At 38.5% G+C, this 16,095-nt stretch overlaps 1 protein-coding gene across 3 annotated transcripts in view; it reads left to right on the top strand.

Moving 5' to 3' along the window:
* The first annotated feature begins 3,083 nt into the window (after nucleotides 1-3,083).
* Nucleotides 3,084-16,095, top strand: part of LOC136691777 (membrane-spanning 4-domains subfamily A member 4A-like) — a 38,410-nt gene continuing 25,398 nt past the window's right edge. The window contains exons 1-8 of one of the 3 annotated variants that reach the window (XM_066664549.1): nucleotides 3,084-3,370; nucleotides 5,558-5,738; nucleotides 6,126-6,239; nucleotides 6,333-6,389; nucleotides 7,901-8,029; nucleotides 8,261-8,374; nucleotides 8,892-8,978; nucleotides 10,289-12,954. In XM_066664549.1, the coding sequence (XP_066520646.1) occupies nucleotides 5,583-5,738; nucleotides 6,126-6,239; nucleotides 6,333-6,389; nucleotides 7,901-8,029; nucleotides 8,261-8,374; nucleotides 8,892-8,978; nucleotides 10,289-10,432 (801 nt within the window). In that variant the 5' untranslated portion in view covers nucleotides 3,084-3,370; nucleotides 5,558-5,582 and the 3' untranslated portion in view covers nucleotides 10,433-12,954. Of the gene's footprint in view, nucleotides 3,371-3,706; nucleotides 3,759-5,557; nucleotides 5,739-6,125; nucleotides 6,240-6,332; nucleotides 6,390-7,900; nucleotides 8,030-8,260; nucleotides 8,375-8,891; nucleotides 8,979-10,288; nucleotides 12,955-16,095 lie in introns of those variants that run through there. The other 2 variants (XM_066664550.1, XM_066664553.1) reach the window with 2 other exon arrangements.

Genomic DNA, 16,095 nt, shown 5'->3' with positions numbered 1-16,095 from the left:
TATCCCCACGGCAAGCAAGTTCAAGTTGTAGCTCCCTAGAAAGCCCTCAGCGGAACATTGTTTTCAAGGCTTGGTTGCTCCACCCACTCCCGGCGGCAATGGTGCGGAATTCCCTTGCATATGCGGCTACTGTACGTTTACCTTGCTGAATCTCATATAGGCGTGTGCCAGGGTCCTTGCTGTCAGCTGGGTGGTCAAAGCCTTAAACAGAGTGACAAATGCTGAAATCGATTGGAGAGAGGAATCCCCACTGTCCCAGAGTGCCGTTCTCCAAGCCCCGGCTTCTCCATTGAGGAGGGACAGCATGAAATGGACATGCTGTTCCTCGGTGACAAACTGAGAGGTATTGTAATTAAAATACATCGAACATTGCATCAAGAAATTTTTACAACGGTCGGGAGAACCGTCATACCTCTCTGATAAAGCTACCGGAACATGAGGAGAGTTCGCTCCAGAGATGGTGGTTGAAATAGAAGCAGGTTGAGCTTGGGTAGGGTTAACGAGTCCTTGAATGGTTTCCTGGAGCTGAGTGACAGTAGCGTCCTGTCGAGCGAGGCGAGCCGACTGGATCCATTTTTAAAGGTGAAGTATTCTGTAACGTCCCAAAAAACACAGAGAAACTCAAGGATCCAATTGCAGGAGTTTTATTTAAGGTTAGAACTAAGTGAATCGTAGAGACGTGAACGGTCCAGACGGGTTTATTCCAGTAAGCGTAGTCAGGGAAAGCGTGGGTCACACCGGGAAGGCAGAATCCAGAGATTATCCAAAGGGCTAGGCGAGAGACGGGTCCTGAGGGGAAAAACAGAGGTCGAAACACCAGAAGGCAGAGAAGACAAATTGACAGGTTAGCTAATCTCATGATAGGGGCAATACTTCATAAGGAAGAGAGAGGAGAGAGGAAACTTAAATGCTGCAAACGGGGTGTGGCTGATGAGGTGCAGGTGTAACAAATTAATACTCAGGAGAGTTGGAGCGCGAGTGGTTCGTAACATACACTGACAAGCTTTACTTAATATTTTGATGAGTCTGAAATATTTATTTTATAAATAAGTTGAATAGAATAAAGTAAGATTTACTTAATATTTTCAAATGTTACATTTGATGTCAAGTAGATTTTACTAAACATTTGCAAGTAAATTTGATATTACAACAGTAATAGTTAAACTGTTACAAGTTTTCAGTATGTACTGAAAGTAATTTCATAGGACAGTTCTGTTAAACTGATTTTCTCTTGGTTTTATGATGTGTTTATTATTATTTTCTGTATCTTTAAATAAACACACAGAGTACGTAATAATACATTATTGGTTTGTGTTTTTCCACCAATTACTGTTTTTTTACACTGATAACTTTTATATTAACACTTAAAACCCTTAAAAACCTGTACAGTTCTGTTATAAAATAGAGGATTCTAGTACTCTAAAAATAGACTTCCACTGTGATTTTACAGTAAATTTAAAAAGGTGATTTTCCTGTATTTCAACTGTATATTTTCTTTTTACAGAAAAAAACAGAAAAACATCTGTAATTTTTTATGGTTAATGTCTGTAAAAAAAATTCTTTTTTACAGTGCAATACAGGGTCGCGGTGGGTCCAGAGCCTACCCGGAATCATTGGGTGCAAGAATATATTCATAATTTTGTTTCTTCATTTTTTTTGTTTATATTATCTCAATTCTTCTGTGTCCTGGACATATAGCCAATTAATAATAAATAATTCTTTGATCCTTGAATTCACATGAGGTCATTTGTACAGTGTTGAACCTTCTTCGTATGTTTGTTTATTCATTCATTCATCTTCCATAATTGCTTCATGCTGTTCAGCTTCACAGAGGGTCAGAATCCCAGCCAGAGTCACTGGGCACAATGCAGCAACCCACCCTGAAGAAGACCACAGTCCATCACAGAGCAGCATGAACTCACCCAGTCATTCACATACTCTACATTTGGACAGTTTCACTCACACATCCGCAATAGTAGGGTTAATAGCTGAATATACATTTTATGGATGTGAGTTCAGTGGTGGAACTGATGAGAGAGTTCGGTGCTACCTCTGCACAGAGTAAAGACTGTGATCAGTCATGTTGTTTGTCCTGGAAATAAAGTCTGTAAAATATGTGAAGGTATTTGTTTTGCTCTTTCACATTGTTCACTTGACTGAGGATGATAACTGGATGTTAACTTACAGAAATACAGATAAGTTCTATAAAAGCTGCCCTGAAATATGATGTAAACTGTAAACCTGAATTGCTGGAGTCATGGAGGGTGTCCAACATTCACTTTCTTGGCATTAACATCAAGGATGATCTGACATGGAGCATTAATACAACAGCAGCTGTAAAGAAGGCACAGCAGAGACTGTATTTTCTGAGAGTGCTCAGGAACAACCAACTAACACAGAAACTCCTGGTATCCTTCGACCACTGCTCTATTGAAAGCATTCTGACCTACTGTATGTGTGTGTGGTTTTCCAACTGCACAACAGCAGAGAGGAAAATGCTCCAGAGGGTCATCATCATAGCTCAGAAGATCATTGACTGCCCTCTCCCATCCGTGGAGGACTTGTAAATTACTTGTTGCATCAGGAAGGCACAAAATATTCTCAGGGACCCATACCATCCTGGACACTGCCTTTTTGAGCTGCTACCCTCCGGCAGACGTTACAGGGCATTAAGGGCCAGAACAAGCAGACTAAAAAACAGTTTTTATGCTAGAGGCATTATTGCACTTAACAATGCACAATTGCTGAATGTGGATGAGCAGTGCACTGATTTATAAATGTTTTTTTTTTTTTTGTTTAGTGTTATATAAGTGTTTAGTGTTAAATGTCCAGTGTCTGTGTTAATCTTTCTACTTTAAGAAAGCATTGCACTTTTTTTCAGTTTTGTTGTACTGGTGCAATAACACTAAAGACATTCAATCAATATAATAACTGAAGTTTGGGAGTTGGATCATGCCCAAAACTCCTCCCCCCAGGACTTTATATTCCCTTCAACCTCACGTCATTGCCATAATATACAAGTCACTCCTACCTTGGCCCCATCTCCCCGCCCCCCTTCTCTTTTCACAATTCTAACGGGGGGCTCAGTTCCATGCATGCTCAAACCACACAAAACTCCAGCCTAGATTGCCTCCCCGTTCTAATTTTCATGATGAGTTGTACATGAGTTTGAAAACTGGGTGTAGATCAATGTAAGCTGTGAAAAACCTGCTTAACGTCTTGGAGGACATCATTAATCGAGGATTGAAACACAGAGGGAACAATAGCGAGTGTAACCCCTCCTCCCTCTGAAACCCACTCTTCATAACAGACAGCAGGGGTTTTACAGGAGTCCTTTAGACAACAACACAACAACAGCGCTTCATTTCAGGTAAATCCAGAGCCAGCTTTTCTCTTCCTCTCTTTTACACTTCGTTCTTACTTGAACACAGATGTATCTCCACTGTCCCGTCATTTCAGAGCAGCAGCTGTTCTTTACCCTCTCTCAGTCTTTCACCAGAAATGGACCGATAGAAACGCTCAGAATTTACTGAGAACTAAACCCTGTGTTTTTAACTATCCTTCAGTTTTAACCGGGTTTAGTCCTTCTCTTTCTTTGAGATGATTTTGAGTGTTGTTTTAAAGCAGAGGCATTCCTATGTGATCACCACAGTGCTGGTAACAGTCTGTTTATTTATATGATTATGTCTCTTTTCCTCACGGTCAGAAAAAAGATCTCTCTGCTGGTGCCCTCAATGGAACATATTCAGTAACTTTAGGTAAGGAACATAACTGTCCCAACTAGCAAAATTGTATCGGCGGAACAATAACACTCTGTCCGATGTCGGCAAGCGGAGTCGTCATTGTGGCCGATAGCTCTGGCCCGAGTCTGGGAAACTCTCGCCCAGACTCATCGGAATGTTGTGGCTAAGGCGCGGCTCAAATGACTCGGCCCTAGTCCGGCAAACCATCGCGATAACCGGACCACGGCCGAGTCTGAGCCAGAAGCACGCCAATAGTGCCAGACTCGGCCCAGATCTGGCTCATTATCGGTTTAATAAGTTATTTCTATACACCGCACCCCCCAACACACACACACACACACACACACACACACACAAACAACCCAACCCCACCCCACCACTATAGTATTCCCTCCCTTCACTCAGAAAAGGTTAGAATCAGGTTCATTGTGAAATTACTGCTTTATTATTAACTTACACTCTCAAATAAAAGGTGCATTATTGGTCACTGAAGGTACAAGTGTTTAAACGTCCAGTTTTGTTCCTTAAAGGTGCATTGCATTCTCTCCTCCAGAGGGAGAGATACATGTTTGTAGTATTTCATTATAGAAATGTCATATAACCAAAAACATAATAAAAGTCCTGGAGATGAAACAGGGTGTATCAAATCAACACATTTTAAAATCTACAATTTTAATATAACTATGTTCCCTAATTAAATGTACAAATATGTACAATTGAGGGTACCACCACAGTGACAATATATCTGACAATGTAATATCAGTAAGTGTGCTTTTCATACAGCCTTGAAACAATGTAAACATACAGCAATTGCAATGTATACAAACAGTAGATAAAAATCAATAAAGAAAAAATACATTTGTAACTGGCATTGAAGTTTGAAATTGGCAGTGTCATGATTTCCTAAATCCAATTAACATTCAAATACTGTTTTTCAAAAAAAAATTGCTTTTACACCCTAAGAACTGCCATTTACATTTAGACTTTTCTTTAAAATATGTAATGTATGTACTACACTAAGGCCATATAACAAAACGCTTAAAATACAAAAATAATTCACCAATTCACGTGCAGCCAAATTTGGGCCAGACGCAGCATGCCACGTTCACGCAGAGACAGCTGCCAGCCGACAGTGCCGAGCCTGAGCCAGAATTGGCCCAGATCTACCTTGCTAGCTGGGGTGCCTTATTCTATTATAATTGCGATTTTATAGTTGTGTTGATTTCATTTTTTATTTGTTTTTATTACAGTTCTGTAATGAAATGGTACAAATATCCCCCTCTTCTTCCGGAGAACAGAATGTAATGAACCTTTAGGGAACACCACTGGTCATAACACCACTGCTGTACCTTTAAAAATACACTTACATTGTTTTTACCTTTGGTCACAATAATGTATCTCTATTGTACTTTTTCTCTGAGTGACAGTGTGTGAGAAACATGAATGAGAAAAATAAGGCTTTTACTTCATATGTTTACAAGGTCTGATTTACTTGATGACCATCTTCTTGTTTCTACATTCACCATCCACTCTTTCAGCTCCACTGACCACACAGAAACACTCTGCTGTTCAAATATTAAAGACTGTAGTCTATCTGTTACTCTGTTTACATCTTTAGCCCGCTTTCTACCTGATTTTTAATTCTCAGGGCCCCCTCAGAACAGGTGGAGTATTATTTAATTGTTGGATCATCCTCAGCGCTGAAGTGACACTCACGTAGTGGTTATGTGCTGGAGTTTTAAAAATAAATGCTGTAATGTTTTAGCTGCCAGGTGCATTCCCTTGTACTGAGAGTGATTTACACGTTTTCTCAGGTGAGTAAATCAACTGGAGTTAAAGATGTCCGCCCCTGCTCTACCCCTCAACAACACTGGGCCTGGCTACACCGTCGTGACCCATGTATTTCCGCCAGAAACAACAACTCAACCCAGACAGAACACCCCCAGTAACAGCCCCCTGCAGTGGTTCCTCAGAGGAGAACCCAAAGCTTTAGGGGTAAGAGGGGCAACTTCACCTGTTTGTAATTTTCTGATTAACAGACCATACTTTTAAAATAAATATTAAGATCACTGCAGTGGTTTGGTCTTTGGTCTTGACTGTGTAAATAGAACCTCATATCTCATATTATGTCATGCTTGGAAATATTTTAAACTATAAATAACCCAGCTGCCCCTGCCATCACACAGCAGAGGGGTAAAGCAACTGAATTAATTGGCCTTGAGTGCATTGATTAAAAGTAGAAACACAGAGAAAAAACATGTAGCTTCACAACACAGCGACTTTTCGTGTTTTCAGCTATTCATGTTTACATTAAGCAATTTTTGCAAAACATATATTTCCCCATACTGAATCAAATCTAATCTCTACCCGTTTTCTCCACAGACTTTCCAAATAGTGACTGGTTTGATCATACTCTTATTAGGAATCGTACTATCAATCCACTCTTCGTTCTCTTCAACAGTCATAACTGGGATGTTCGTCTGGGCTTCTGTGCTGGTGAGACTTTTACATTCTATCCAAACAGAGACCTACTTATACATATTTTCCAGTTTTTTATTACAGTCCGCTCATGTTTCTTCTCTTCCTCAGTATGTCACCGCTGGTGCTGTGTCTGTTTCAGCAAGCAAGAATTTTAAGAAGGGACTGGTACGTAATACACACAAGTGCTATTATTGTTTTCTTTCTGGGTATTCCCCCAGAACACTAGATAGAACTCCCCCAATCACACAGCGCCACCTACACTCCAAGACAAGCCAGGGATCACCTCTATAAATATAAATATAACTGGACAGCTCAGCAGGTTAGGATGTACTTCATCAGCCAACACACACCAGCACTGGTTCTCACTGTTGTTGTGAGGTGAGAAGGAGACGTGGGGGAATCTATGGCCAAGAGAGGCCAAGAAAACACACTCTTGCTCTCTTGGTCTTACAATATCCCCATCCCAGTCTTGGATGTCTGAGGCGAACACCTAGTACTCAGCCAGTGATCTGCTGATGATAGGGGATAAGACGTACAAGACTAAAGTGTAACACTTTTTTTATTTTATCATTGTCTTACACTCAGTGGTTCTCAACCTCTAAACTCCACCAATGTGTCTAATCACAGAATATATGCCCCACTGGTTCTTCCTCTGTTCTGGGGGAAAGGTGAGGGCATAAAGTCTTGTTGAAATCTTGCTTGCTTTACTTAAAATGTGACGCACAATCTGAGCTGGACCACCCTATACACTCACTACGTACACTGTCTCCTCCTGACGTCAAGTTAAGGAGAGGTAGTGTATCATCAGAAGATGAAGAGAAAATATTGTTCAGGAAATGAAAGGAGGGAAAAAAGTCTCCATGAGACTGAGCTGCGAGAACAGCAGTGAGGTAAACCTGGGACTGTTCTCCATGTTGGATTATTATAAAATAATAATCTACGGGCGTAGCCATGGGAATATATTTAGAGGTGACATGGACTGCGCAGAAAATATAAAATAAACTTAAACCAATGTTTTTATACTGTCTAGTACTCGTTTAAACTTCACCACACAGCACCTTAAACATGACGTACTTGATTCCAAGTGTGAAGTTCGACTTTGAAGTTTCAGTTTCACATTAAATGCTGTTGAGATATTCACACAATCACCAGCATATTTGACGTTTTCGTTAAACACCTTAAGCAGTGAAGCAGTTACAGGCGCATGAAAAAAAATTACTGCCACATTTAAGGAGACACAAAGCTGCAAGCTGGAGATTATACAGCTACGTTTGCTTCTTTTTCTTCCATATTAAAGGCTGTGTATTACTTTAATAGTCTAAAGGTGAAAACAGCACGGCAGCAGCTCTCTGCACTTGTGTCAGTAGGTCAAAGAGGCACGACGTATCTACACTTAAACTGTATTTTAGGACTCTAATGATGAGAAGATTGATCACATTGTTTTTCTTTCAGCTGATTGTTTTCTTCTATTTTGTTTTCACATGTACATAATTCTCACTTTGGTTCTCTTTATTTATGCCTTTGGATTTAGACCTTCTGAGCTCCAGGGCTTGTTTTTGATCATTTCTGAACTAATGAAACATTTGGCAAAATACAAAACTTCACTGAGAACAATGCTGACTGACTGTGGCTTATACTGGCTGTTTATTGAGGTTTTTTTCCTGTTTTCTGTTCAGGTGACGGGCTCTCTGGTGATGAATGTGATCAGCACCATCGCAGCAGGAATAGCCATCATTCTGCTGTGTTTGGATATAGCTGTTTTTGGGAATAATGGATGCAGATACAGCTATAGCTGCAGGAGTGAGGTGACTCTCTTTTATTGTTGTCCTGTTTGTATGAGGATCACCTTATGGTGAATAAACTGGTTCAGTCAGGAACTTTAAAGCAGTTTGATTCTTAATCTTGTCTGAGCTACACTTCATGGTAACAATGTAGAAGTAATAAATGACCACTTTTATAAAGACAGTTTTTTGCTGGTAGAATGTGAGTGCTTGTTCCTGTAAGAGGTTGAATGATGAAACAATGATGTCTTTCAGGGACTGGCTGATGGGATCAAAGGAGTTCTGTTGGTTTTCACTATCGTTCAGTTCATCGTGTGCATCTGCATATCTGTGTTTGCCTGTAAATCCAGCAGTAGCAACGAACCAGTGGTAATAACACACACACACTGGACACTGTATTGGAAACCCAAGCCTCATACTTACACACTGGCCACTTTATTAGGAGCCTCTACTTCACACTTCCAAACAAAGGAACAACATAGAAAATAATAATAAAAAACTAAGAAAAAACACTGAAAGAGAATGTGTTCATACCTTTGATTGGTACTGTACATTCACAACATGTGGGAAATGGCTCAAAACAAAGGAAACCCTCAGAGAGGTGTGTCCAAACATTTGACATGTACTGTAACTCTCACACTACATATTTAACACAATGCATTTACACAATCCTAACCCTACATCATAGTGATAGTAGCAGTATGTGTATTTCCCACTTTAGAGGTCCAAAAATGAGACATTGCTCCAGGTTGGCAGATGTGTGTATTACACATTTTACACCTGAAATAACGATGTCTTTGAGCAGAGCCCTGTATTGTTCATGAAGACGGTTCACATGTGTTTGGTTTCTCCTGCAGTATTCATCACATTCTCTGTTTGTTTGTAGGTGAATGTGACTGTGGTTGCAAACCCTGGAGGATACAACTCAGTGGTCAATCCTTTACCCCAACAACCTGCCCCCAGCAACCAACAGGTCAGAGAAACCTATTTTTATTTATTTATTTATATATTTATTTATTTGACATTGACTGTACAGCAACATTGGAACTGTAACATACAATTATTCATGAAAACCAGGTGCTCTGTATACAGTGTTTGTAGCAGAAATCTAATTTAAAACCTTTGTTCATATAAATGTTTTTTTTTGTTTGTTTGTTTGTTTGGCCTTGTTTGATTAAAAAGGGAGGGATGGAGAAGGAAGAGGAAAGAAGGGGAAGAAAGGGAGAGAAAACAATTATATATGAGAGCAATATTTTTTTTTAACCATAATTTAATACTTCTACTAAAAACAGTTAAATTGGACTGTGTTTTCATCTCAATGGGTAAACAGTTCCAAAGTGTTTCTCCTTTTGAACTGATTGTCCAACAAAGGTTTTGCACAACACAATAGGACAATTACCATCTGTTGAAGCCCGTGTACTAACTCTACTAGTGCACTCTTATAACAAACTCATTAAGCAAAAGCAAGTGTCCCCTACAGGGGTCACTGTGGATACAAAATCATTTTAAGACACTGCTGCCAACTAAGAGAAATAAATGAGACAGATACAGATTAATAGCAGTGGAGCAGTGTTTATTATAAGGGAAAAAACAGAATAAACAATTCAGGGTCGGTAAATACAACAAGGTCAAATCAGGAGAACAGAGAGAGAAAACAAACCCAAAGAGCTAATCCAGAAATAGCACAACCTGACAGAACACCGGGTTATAGTGCCTCTCTCTTTGTTGTAATTTGTAATACACATAAAATATTTGTTTAATATATTCCGTGTCAATATTCCATGGTGGTTGACGAGCTAATTAGTTTGTGAACCACTGCGGATACAGAATGACACGGCTTTAGTAACTTAAACGCCATAACTGAAGCAGCCATGATTTATTGTGATCGACTTGCATGGTCTTGGAGATCTACCTTATTTTTACAGTGTGCTACTTTAATATTCAGTCATTGTGGACAAATTTGTTCAACTGTACATGTGCACATCATTTATAATCCCCACAAACAGCATGAGTTAAAGTGGGATCCATCACTCTCTCTCTTTTTCTCTTCTTAAAAATCCCTCCCTTGATCCTTGGATATGTTGAATTTTTGATGAATCTACTTTGATTTCAGAGTATTAATTTAGATATACTGAGTTACTACCGATTAAAAGCTGTAAAATTACATTAAAGTGTATCACATTATATTTAAAGACATTTCCACCAACTGAGCTGCAAGTAGCTTACACAGATTTCCTAATGTGTGTGTGTGTGTGTGTGTGTTTGTGTGTGTGTGTTTTGCAGTGGATGTACACAGCGAGTGCTGTCTCCTCCAGCAGTCCTCCAATGGAGAATCCTCCGATGTACAGTCCTGCAATGGAGAATCCTCCGATGTACAGTCCTCCAGAGTACAGTGAGGTCAAAGTCCAACAGGGAAACAGCGAGTAAAATAAATCAGTACCACTTTACTGTAGATCACTGTTAATAAGGCTACATTAGATTAAGAATTTGAAGGGAATTCCAGACACTTTTTATAATTTTAGTTCAACTCAGTGTTCAAGTATATACTTAAACGTATTTCTTTGTAGATTTTATAGATATTTACACATCCGATGTAAATACTGTGTAATCATAAGACAAATGTTGCCCAATACCCAAACACCAAAGCACTAACTGACCCAGGGTCTGTTGGGTTAATGTGGTGTGATGTAGCTATATCACACCATAGCACTGTATACATTTCATTTAAAGCTCTGTTCTTCTTTTGTTTTTCAGTGGTTTTTCTTTCTCTGATCGTCCAGCCAATGTTTTATCGTGATGTGTGTGACATCACTGTTTCATTAAATTTAAGATCTTATTTTTTTAAATTCCAAAATTTATATAAAGTTTTAACAGCTGTGGTGATTTTGCTGACTTTTCTGATGCAATATATTTTTCTAAATAAATACATGTATCATATTAAGGTTTTTACCCATTTTCATATTTTCAGTCATTTGTATAATCTGCGTACTCTATTAAAGTTTAATGTATTTAAGTCATAAAATAAGAAAAAAAAATGTTGTTCACTGATGATGAATTGGGCTAATTTACCCCAACTTTGATCTTGTGATCGTCCGTGACTAACACTTCAGAACTCAAAGAAGGCAACTCAAAACAAAGTGGAGGAAATGTGAATTTCACAATTTTTACATGCAATTAATTCTCCAGCAATAGAACCAAAACGTGAAGAATGTGATGAATGTGAGTTTGAAAGTTGGGTGTGTAAGTCAAGAGATTATCAGTGTAAGTTATGAAAAACTTGCCTAACATCTCAGAGGATATCATTAATCAGTGTTTGAGACACTGAAGGGGCATTTCTCAAACTGAACGGCATGACCAACTGTGTCCCTATAATTGCATTACATTTTTATATATAATATAAAAAAAAAGCTGGTAAAGTGAGGTAAACCTGTGACTATTCTTCTCCAGGTTGTATTACTAAAAAAATATAATCTATGGACATAGCCATGGGAATGTATTTAGAGGTGGCATGATCCGTGAAGCTGCTCTCCACAACCTTAAAAGCCTTGCAGCGCCACAGTATCTTGAACCAAACCGAAGCAGAAAAGTGAAAATGAACATATACAGATGTTTCTATATGGTCTAGTACTCGTTTAAACTTCCCCAAACACACCAGCACACTCTAAACGTTCCTTACTATTCATGAAGTAGCTATTTCCAATTGAGAAGCTGATTTCCTCAAAGAAAAAACAATGTTAATAATTTTACCCTGCAATTAGTTTACACTGATTGACATTGTGCACATTTTTTAATCAGTTTAGCATGCATATCATCATAATATAACCCCAAATACACAGTTTTAGGAAGATTCTGGCTTACGAATTCTGATTGATCTTTAGACATGTGGGCCAATTCTGGCATGAATGTTTGTTCAGTTAGAAGAAGTACACATTCACGACTGTAATTTGAAATGCATCACCTGTTTCCACCTTGTCAGTGTTTTTTAGGGAAAGTACAGTGCACCTTTTAGGGAAGGGTGTCTTTAATCATGTCCACGTCATATACTATATACTACTATGCTTCGTCTTTATTTCTTTTTTTGAGACGACTGCATGTATGATGACAAGTCAACATTTTTTGTTTATTGTATTTGGACATGCTACTAAAATACTCATGACAAAGTTGGTACATATTCATGTATTTCTGAATATAATGTTTTACTAAATACTAGACTATTATCTATTAGATTATTAAATACTAAACTATTAACATGTGCCAATAAGTTTGGCCACAACTGTATGAGCTAGATCTCGACCATACCTTATAAATATATGCTCACTTTACAGTGGTTGGGCCATGTATGAAATACAGCTAAGTCTTACTAATTTGACTGAACTTTATCTGAATAGCTGTTTAAACCTTTCTTTCTGACCCCTTTTTCTTGATTTCTATTTGATGTGAGACCTGGTAGTCATGTAGACCCATATGCTAATCAGCTCTGCAAATATATCTAGTAAAACCTTAAGCTGCAGGTTAGCCAACAATCAAGAAAACCAGGTAGATAATTTAGTTTTTCAATTATTTCAGACCAGGTTAGACTGAATCCTACTACATTGGCAGATCACCCTTAAAACACTGCTATATCACATTCCTAAGCCATAATCCATATTCTTATTTGTGTGAACACAACCAAAAACCAACATACCTTGATGACATGCCCTTTCTTGTAAGAATATTTCGAAAGCGTAGGAACAAGGCGAAGTGCATTCCTGATGACTGGGTTAAACAGGGTTTTTCCTTACAAACCAGGGACAGAAATGACAGGAGGGAGGGGTGGTGTTAAAAAAATGTATTTAAGTATGGTTTCCCAAAAGATGTCAAAAAGCTATACACGTTTCACATGGATATCACTGTTACATTGTTACCATATTTCACTTTTACTGTTTACTGCTAACTCATTTTGTTAACGTTACACAATAAATCATCTCAAAACTACAAACTAATTAAGGTTTGATTTTGTCTGCCAACACTAAACATAAAACATGCAGAATTACATTAAAGGGAATTTCCACTGATTTTTATTTTTGCATAATTACATTGTAGTGATATAAAGTAATGTTAAGCCACTGAAGTGGTCTGATATTAAATACATTTTTTCAATTAATATAAAAATAAATTTAGGCCAAAACTATTGTAAAGCAATGTCTCATACATTAGCTTTATGTCAGAATGCTACTAACTCCATACAACATATTTCGTTTTACTCCCAGCAAAACAGCAGTTATCTAGAAAGAAATAAAAGTAGAACATTACTTTTAGTTGATGCTGAGCATTAAAACATGGCATGAGCAGCATCTCAGAGCAAACTTCTGTGCAGTATCCTGTGTTTCAGTAACTGAAACTGAGGTTTCCAGGTGGAACTGGCGCTCAAATTCAAACAAATGATCCTCGGGCATTCATTGGCTGAACTGTGAGTGAATGAACGTGACGTTTCCAGGAGGAACTGTCACTCAAATTCAAACAAATGATTCTCGGGCAGGCATTCTTTGGCTGAACTGTGAGTAAATGAATGTGACGTTTCCAGGAGGAACTGTCGCTCAAATTCAAACAAGTGATTCTCAAGCATTCATTGGCTGAACTGTCTGTGACTCAGTCCAGGCAACCAATTTCCATAATTCAATAAAATAACTGAGCTAATTTAGCAATTTACCACCTATTTCAAAGAAAAGGGTAACACATTACTGAAAAGTTTGACATTATTAAATTATATGATTTTTCTAAACCTACACATTTGAATGAATATATGCAAGGTTTTTTTTTTTTATTAACATTGTATTCCCAGTGGGTATTTATTTGTGTGCATATAAACATCCAGCGCACTGCTATAAAATAAATAAATAAATAAAAATGTTATTTTCAACATAGATATTAAAATCCTGTCCCTTTTGGATTGTTAGATTAACATCTTGAAGTTGTGGAGCATTCTTTCTTTGGGCAGCTGATGAAGTAAAGATGGTGGGTGACTTGTTAGACTTGTTGACTTGTTGACAGCCCAGACCCTGTTTACATTAAAGGACAAAAAGGAGTATAAAACAGCAGAAATAAGCTGTTCATTACGACCTAATCACATAGCATTCTGAAGCTATTTTTAGGTTCAAATCCTGATGTGACATGTTAACCATTTTGCTTCATTTCAGTTTGTGACAGATGTCACCATGGGCATACTCTTATTGGGAACTTTTTGTCACTACTGTCCTGTAAGACCAAAATAATTCATTTACTAAATAGGGGATTTAGCCCCATAAATGCTTCACACTGAAGGGATTTACACATTCCTGAGGGGCACCTGTTGACAAAACAAAAGTAATTAAACCTAATCAACTGACCTTAAAGAGTTACAGTTTAGTCACACTGAAGAATAAATATAACTAGAGGTCTGCATTTCCAGGAGGAAACGCTGGATGTTGCGCCGCTGAAACTCCTGTCCTCCGATCCGCGTCATTCCCGCTCCAAAGAAGGCCGTCGATAAGGTAAACGCAGGGGTCCCTAGGCGACACTATGGTGAAGGAGTTGACTGCTAAGCTGTTGGTAGTGGGATTTTAAGAGAGCACTATCCCACAGCAGTTGACTCTATGGAGCTCCGTAGGCCGTGAATGGAAAACAATACATTTTGAATTCCACCTTAGGAAACCCACAATTGTATTGAGACGTCCAACTTTAAAAATGACCACTGTAAATAAAGGTTAAAATGTTGAAAAGACAGCCTGTATATTTTGAAGGCGTTTTTTTTTTTTAAAAATCCACCTTAAGAAACCCTGGATAATTAAGATGTCCACCTTAAAAATGACCTGTAAAATCTTAGAGACTGCCTATGTATTTTTGTGTCCTTCACATCTCTCCCCCTCCCCCTCCCCCCTCTCTCTTTCTCACACGCACGCTCACAGAACACAACTGACAGACTCGCGATTCAATGAATTTCGATCGGGGGTGGACCCTCCAAAATACCTCCCGTAACTCGAAAATTTTCCAGGTCCAAAAATGAACGAAACATACCATGGCGACAAGGAAAGTCTGACGCTCGAGGTGGTGTAAACATTTTTGCACTTTGAGTGAGAATTGATGGTGTAATGATGAGTTAAAAACAGGCAAAATCTTGAAAATCTGACTGCCGACTCGCTCTTAAAATACATTGAGCTCTATGGGAGCTGAAACCCACCCAACTGTCGGACAAAAATTCATAACTCAAAAACAATATTCTCAAACTTACAAGTGTGAGAAAAGGGACATTTCTCTACCATTTAAAATTGAAATGAAGTCTGTAGCTGAAAGTGCAAGGAAGTTATGATGAAATGTTCGGCAGAAAATTAAAAAAAATTCAAAATGAAAAAAAAATAATTTCAATGCATTCCTATGGGAGCGTACCCACCCTCTGAAGAAATGCTTATAGCTCAGAAAGATTTTCCCAAATAAATTAACTGTATATACCGCTGCGACAATGAGACTCTGGGGATCGATCTGGTATAAAAAATCTGCAGATTGAGTGTGAATTGAGCGTGTTATGATTAGTTAAAACAGGAGAAAAATATAGAAAGCACACTCTGAGCCTCTCTAAAAATACATTGAACTTTATGGGAGCTGAAACCCTCCCTAGTGCCGAACAAAAATTCATAACTCAAAAACCATATTTTCAATAATGTTCAAACTTACAGGTGCTAGAAAGGGCAAGTTTCTCTACAAATTAAATCTACCATTTATCTATAAGGAAGTTATGGCGAATTGTTCGGCTGAAAAGTGAAAAAATGGTTTTCGGGCAGAGAATCTAGAGTGCGGTGACATCACCCACTCTAACTGCCACCCATTGAAATGAAAGGAGGGATTTTGAAGGAGGGATAGAAAGAGAAGGATAAGTGCAAGAGGTCCGAAAATTGAAGTGACGGGTCCTGGTGCACCCGGGTCCGACCGTCTGAAGCGAGCGAACGAGTGCAGGTATTGGAAAGTTGTATACAAGCCCACATCGTCGCTATAAGATGCACAATTTCCAGGTGGAACGTAGTCGATAGCTCGAAAACTGCTGGTCGAGTTAAGCAGACAAGGAAACGCGGAATAATAAG

This window comes from Hoplias malabaricus, chromosome 3, assembly GCF_029633855.1.
Source record: "Hoplias malabaricus isolate fHopMal1 chromosome 3, fHopMal1.hap1, whole genome shotgun sequence".
In the NCBI taxonomy this organism is placed as follows: domain Eukaryota; kingdom Metazoa; phylum Chordata; class Actinopteri; order Characiformes; family Erythrinidae; genus Hoplias; species Hoplias malabaricus.
Note: the sequence above shows the minus strand (reverse complement) of the source record. Positions and strands in the feature narration are given on the sequence as shown.